A 6725-nucleotide genomic window follows, 5' to 3' on the forward strand; every position below is an offset into this window, starting at 1 on the left:
TTTGGGTGGACATCTCTGACGGTACCGACTAAGGATCATGTTTTGCACTTCTATCGTTTCTAAACAATTCATCAAGTTCTACATCAATATCACTGTCCCCATCATTTCCAGTTCGAGAATGACTAAAACTTCATGACACATCGACATTTTATTCAAATGTTTACAACTGTTATAGTTGACAAAAAATTAGTCTAACTTAATATGTTAATACTAACAGCTCAATCCAACATTAGTCCAAAAGATAATCAAAATTCTATTTTATGAGCAGTCCAAAATGTTTATTTTTCTAAAATCAAAATAATAAACCTACATGTGCAATCCAAACTCAAATACAATAACAGTCAAAGTCCTTTTTTTTTTTTTTTTTTTTTAAAAAAAAAAAAAACCAACTAAAACCCAAATATTTAGTCCAACTCATAATATTAAACTAAAAGAGAGAGAGAAAAAAAAACAATTCACATCATAGACAAAACAAACTTCACACACTAGATCTTCCAAATTTTCAACCAAAATAGTTCTAAAGTTGTTTTTCATGCATATAACTAAATAAAATACTAGATCCATGAATATTCAAGGCACAATCTCATATATTGAAAAAAAAAAAGAGGTTACCTATGGTTAGCGGCTACAGTAAGAACGATGCACGATGGAGGGCACGACGGAGAGTAGTCTGTGGACGGTGAACGACTGACTGGGAGAGAGATAGAAGGGAAAGTAGAAGAGATGGGGAAGAAAGTGGGGGAGAAGTCGTAGGGTAGGGATTTGGGACCACTTACTTTGTACTAGGAGTCGTGGACTGGGTCCATGATTGTGTAGTCAATGTTGTATGTGGCAATTTGGGTGTCAGATTCACGTGATGAGAAGGAAGAGGTCCACGATTTAGCTGCTTGCTCAGTAATCGTGTATCAGGTCTATGATTTCACTACTCTATTTTTATTAATTCTTTCACCACAATCTTATTTTTGTCAATAATAATTAAAATAATATTATTTAAAAAAATCAATAAACTCATTTACTTACAAAATATGCAAATTATTTTAAGAATTTGAGATGGAGTAGGCTTCATTTTTGCCCAAAATAAAAAAAAAACGAAAGGGTTATAAAAATAATTGTAATCTAGTTTTTCTTTAATAGTTGGTCCAAATTTGGAAAAATAATAATGAAACAATAAAATTTGCATCGGCTTACCAACCAAGAACTAATAACCTTACTTTCTAGTTCTCGCCCATTTCTCAATTCTTCTTCAATTTCTATTTCCTTCTCAACTCAGCTGAAGAGAGAGAGAGAGAGAGAGAGAGAGAGAGATGGCGTGGTTGACCCGATTCCTAACGGCGGTGGTTTTTCTCGCCATCGGAGTAGTATTTTCGCCGGAGACATTCGGATCGAACTCCAATACCTTCAATGCGCCGAAGCTTTCCATGTATCTCAAATTAGCCCATCTTCTCAGCTACTCCACCGCTTGGGGCGCCGCTCTCTGGGTCACCTTCATCGGCGGCATTATCATGTTCAAGTAACCCCTCCTTTTCCATTTATCAGTAGAAAGAAAACTCCTTATTTGCTCTGATTACAAGTAAAGAAGACTTTAGGAAACGCGAATTTGGTTTTTGTGCTTTTGATGCATTCATCTTTCAAGCTGATTGAATTATTTTTCTTGCGCGTCAATTCAGCTGAGTGGAGATTCTTTGATACGTCTCAGATAATTATTAGAGACATCTTCAATGGTTGTTATGATTTTAAGATATTTAATGGGAGTTTACATTAGTTTTGAAAACTTAACTTCAATTGGATAGACGACAGTTAGGGTGATTGAAACGGGTATCTTAAGATTAAATTTCTGATTAATGTTTACTTCTGTTCTGACTGAAATATCTTCGAGTGAAGTGTAATATTTCATATTGGGTAGTGATTACTTTAATCCTATATCAATTTTAGGAATCTGCCGAGGCACCAATTTGGGAATCTTCAAAGCAAGATGTTCCCTGCCTACTTCTCAATGGTTGGGATTTGCTGTGCCATATCTGTTGCAGCTTTTGGTTATCTTCATCCATGGAAGTCTGCAGCAACTTCTGAGAGGTACCAGCTTGGGTTTTTGATATCGGCGTTTGCTTTTAATTTGGCCAACCTGTTTGTCTTCACACCCATGACCATTGAGGTAATTTCTCATATTTCTGGAATGCTTTTCCCCAGACAACATATACGTAATTATTATTATGCTGTGGATATGTTTGTTGTAATATTTTTTCTGTGTGCACTTCTCACCCTCTAGATACAACGTGTATCACGTGGTTTCTTTTATGTTTTAATGGAAAATCCATGCCTTGAAAATGACCTCATGAACTTGTCTTATCAAAACAGCCAAAAGTTGCGACTCTAGTTTCATAAGACTTGGTGCTTATGTATGAAACTAACGATTGAATCCTAAATTCACAAGAGGATAGGGTCCAAAAGTCCTCATTTAGTTGCTGTAAATTCTTCTCATAATTTCTCGTTACCCCATTTGAACCTTTTCTTGAAGTAAATGAGAAACTTTGTTTTAGAATATTGAATCTGAATGAGAAATAGGATGGCACAATCTTCCCATGGTCTAGGACTCTAGGGAAACTAAACTCTCCTTAAATAGTCAGCCGTTGTTTGTTTGGGTTCAATTTGATGCCTTCTAAGTTCTAACCGAAAAAATGCTAAATCATCATGGATTCCTTTGTTTTTTTTATGAAATTCTCTGAATCTAAGATGCTTTGTAATCTTATGATGTCCAAATTTAGACTGAAGAAATCAAATTACCTACTATTGGTGGTAAACGGTAATCTTGATGATTATTTACTTTTAAGGCTTCAATAATACATTTGTTAATAATGACTTTCCTTCTCTGTGCTAATATTATGTTAACATTTGTTGATATTTTTGCCTTTTGGCCCTAGCAAGTACTAGGGGAAAATGAAAACTGCTGACATACTCAACAAGTGGACTAAAACATTAGCTTTGCAAGGAGCCAAGTTTAAACGTGTAATATGCTGATTGAGCCTAAAGTGTGATTAATTTCTTATAACATAATAATTATTTACTTTGTGATGGGAAAATAACTGATATATTATTTTAGCAAACTTGCTTGTTAACTGTTATGGAAGTTACTGTAGAAAGGAGCATCATTGGAAAAAAAAAATGACAAAACTTTTATAATTTTATTTTGATGTACAATTCTCATCAGATGAACACAGTTTTTATACACAACATTATCATGTCAAACTAGTACAGTAATCCAAGATCTCTGACAACAGGAAGTTTAGGCACCAGACTCCCAGGTTTTGAAATTGTTAAATTACATCTTTGATGACATGCTAGCAAACTAGGGCTAAGGAAATAGCATATAAATAGCATAGCTATACTGAGCTGAAGTGTAGAGAAAACGATACCACTAGAAGCATACCCCTCCCAATCATCCACAACAGATAAAGGTTGATCTTTAACGATGGGACATGTGAAAGTAGCATAACATAAAAGAAATATACTTAGAAAGATTATGAAGTGGCCCACAACATCAGAGTGGAGCCAACCTATACATTCTCCTGAATTTGGAATCTTGGATATGTTCTTGCTTGCTGAAATAAGGTACAAAAATGTAAGAACTTGTGAAGACCATAAGTGATGGCCTTCCAAGGGTTATGATGAGAGGCTAAAGAAGCTTGGTTCGAGCCTCATCCATCAGAACATACCCCAAAGCAATTGGTGATTATCTTGTCATCAAGTTGTACTCTTCCAGAGTAACTGAATTTACTTATCCATGAAGGCTTGGATCTTCCTTACCATATTACTATCCTCAACCCACCCCCATCTTTTGCATACCGGCACAAATCTCCAGAGTAATATCCTCCATGCTTGTGGACTCCCTCCCATAAGCCCTTCATGATCTCTTCAACCTTCTCAGCAGTAGGCTTTGAGACCTTGTATGTACAGGGATTGGTGTCAACAGAAGGAAATAGGGACAATCCACCAATAGAGCTAATATGCGCAATGGGATCTTTTTTCCTTAATCTTAAGGCTCGAAGCTTTCCAAAAGGTGGAAACTGGAAAGAGTCTTGATGATACTGTCATTCCAACCCATAAAGGAAAATTTTGTGGCAGTCCCATATTGGAGATGGGAAAGAGGCACAACTCCACCATTCTAAATCCCTCCATAGTTATTTAATATTTGTTCCCATTCTTGGAAGAAAGAAGACCGTCGCATCTTATCCCTCTACCTAGACTCAGATCCTTTTGGCTTGTGAATGAAGAAGATGGAGTAGTTAAAGGACTGAATATGGAAAGCTGTCCAACTTCTCCTCCATCTGCCTCAAAGCCTCATCCATAAAGAATTCAATCAACGAGCTTCTAGTCCACATGGTTGTAGGCTTTTTTACTGTCAATTTTAGAAGTTAAGCCCTCTCGCTTTAATTAATCTCGTTATTGACTGACGTGGTGATAGTCATTCAGATTTCCTGAACTATATTATAGTCTTGAGGCAGACATTCATATGGGGAATTTATTCATCAAATGAATAATAATAATAATAATAAAAAAAATCACATGATGGTATTAAACACGTCATTTTAAAGATATTTTGAAGTAAAATTTAAAATGGAAAACCATGTACTCGAAAGATAAAATAAAAATCTTGCATTTAAATAATTTAGTTCAAAATGGTATTCTAGGCTAACTTTATAGGTTAGAACTGAAATATAAAGTTAAAGAAAAAGAACAAAACAAAGAAGAGCTCTCCACCTTTTGTATTAACCCCCCTTAAATTGTAGTAATAGGCAATAGATGTGGAAATTCAGTGCAATGACAAAAACATTATAGTATTTCTTAAGAAAGAATTACTATGAACATTAAAAACATTCCACCATCCTACTGCAGTACTTCGTCAGCTTTGATAGTGTCACAGCTCTCTCTATTCATCCTAATTACTTGCTTTGAACTTCTTATATCTCAATATATTTACAATAAGACATTTCAACTCCATCTCGTTTGCTTCAGCTGATGAAACAAAGACACAAAGTGGAGAGGGAAAGTAACATTGGCGAGGAAGTTGGGTGGTCAAAAAATGTAGAAGTGGCAAAAGTGAATCCAAAACTTGCAGCAATGAACAAGAAATTCGGGATGATTCATGGCTTATCATCTCTTGCTAATATCCTGGCATTTGGTAGTCTTGCAATGCACTCCTGGTATTTGGCAGGTAAAATTAATCTGTAACTCAAAAATTGTCCTTCCCCTTTTAAGTGTATGACTGTAATTTTACATCCATTAAGCAATTGCCTCAGTGCTCTCTCTGCTAGACTGACATATATTATTGTAGTACAATACAATTGCCTGTTTGGATGGTTTGATAAAGAAAAAAGTAGGAAATAAAAATGTTCTATTGATATCACTGTCTATGTTTAATGTCAGAGGAATTTTGTCCGTTTATTGTTCTGTGCTGCAAAGGGATTTTGATCTGCTTATTTATTTCTGCATGATTGATGTTACATGTCTACTAGTTGAGCGTTGGTTATTCTAATATGCTTACAAGTTAATTGACCGAGTCATGTGAGTATAGTTTAGTGGTATTTATAATTAATGTATATTTATCTTATTGAAATTATAAGTTCAAATCCTCAAACTGCATGCTAAAAAGATATTAAAATTTTTGTTCTACGAATAACAAAAATACATTTTAAGAAAATAATTGACAAGCTATAAATATCTATAGTTTGGCTCTTTAGATGGTTTGCATTTTATTTTGTATATAATGTCTGACTAACATTAAGATAGTTTGATAGTTTAATTTGCTTCTTTAGGAGGTAGGAGGGACTTGAACTCTCGACCTCAAAACTATGATGCATGTCAGTTGAGTTATTACTGAGTTATATTCTATTATTTTTCAACTAGAATGTTCAAATTGAATCTCTATTTTCACATATTTTAAAATTGCTTGAAAAAGTGTCAACTAGACAAGAACGAAACTATTGAATTGATTTTATTTAGATCGATTTATTATTGATTTAGTTAACAGTTTTTGGCATTTTTTTTCTTTTCTAATTTTTATTTTGGTCATTTTTAATTTTAAAATTTGGTCTATTTCTTATTTTATTTTTTTTTATAAATTGAAATTTGACATCTTTGTTTTTTTTTTTCTTAGCACCTTTCTAAATAAAAAACACACTCCATGATAATTGATATTTTGTTTTCTAAACAACAAATAAACATGTATCATAATAATTAAAATACTAAAAGATAGTTTACTTTCAAGAATATATGTATACCATTGGATCGATTCGGTTATAATTGATTCTTTTAATAGAAAACTAATTCGAATCAATACTTTTTGGTTTTCTCCAAATATGAACTAAGATGGCCAATTTTGTACTAAAAAATCAAATCAAATTATTGGATCAGTTTGGTTTTTCAATTTTTTGATTTTTTGTTGCACTCTTAATCCAACGGTATACTTAATTTAATGTTTGAACCACGAAATACTTGAAACTATTTAGAAGTTAGAATAAATCTAACACATATTCTTTAAACAACCTCATTACTGTGTGACATAACTCAACTCGAGTATAGTAGACACATCATATAATGCCAATCAAGCAATATTTATTTTAGCCATAGTGTTCAAAATTTATATGTATTAATCAATCAATATTTTTTAAAAAAATTGAATTTTCAAAGATTTTTGTGAACACAAAATTGAAAATTTAAGAATATATTAG

The 6725-nt window shown here is 33.3% G+C and overlaps 1 protein-coding gene across 1 annotated transcript; it reads left to right on the plus strand.

The window, feature by feature from the left end:
- The first annotated feature begins 907 nt into the window (after nucleotides 1–907).
- Nucleotides 908–5401, plus strand: LOC120087219 (Late embryogenesis abundant protein (LEA) family protein). The gene is made up of 3 exons (XM_039044132.2): nucleotides 908–1510; nucleotides 1933–2152; nucleotides 5011–5401. The coding sequence occupies exons 1-3, from the start codon at nucleotides 1305–1307 to the stop codon at nucleotides 5224–5226; spliced, it is 642 nt and encodes a 213-aa protein (XP_038900060.1). The 5' UTR covers nucleotides 908–1304; the 3' UTR covers nucleotides 5227–5401.
- Nucleotides 5402–6725: the final 1324 nt, after the last annotated feature.

This window comes from Benincasa hispida, chromosome 9, assembly GCF_027475165.1.
Source record: "Benincasa hispida cultivar pf3 chromosome 9, pf3_genome.v1.1, whole genome shotgun sequence".
Lineage (NCBI taxonomy): Eukaryota > Viridiplantae > Streptophyta > Magnoliopsida > Cucurbitales > Cucurbitaceae > Benincasa > Benincasa hispida.

What these genes read in the sequence shown, in the direction of transcription:
- LOC120087219 (XM_039044132.2), top strand. Translation starts at nt 1,305, where the DNA reads ATGGCGTGGTTGACCCGATTCCTAACGGCGGTGGTTTTTCTCGCCATC. An exon ending in GGCGGCATTATCATGTTCAA is followed by an intron (nt 1,511 to 1,932) that starts GTAACCCCTCCT and finishes TATCAATTTTAG; the next exon opens with GAATCTGCCGAGGCACCAAT. An exon ending in TCACACCCATGACCATTGAG is followed by an intron (nt 2,153 to 5,010) that starts GTAATTTCTCAT and finishes CGTTTGCTTCAG; the next exon opens with CTGATGAAACAAAGACACAA.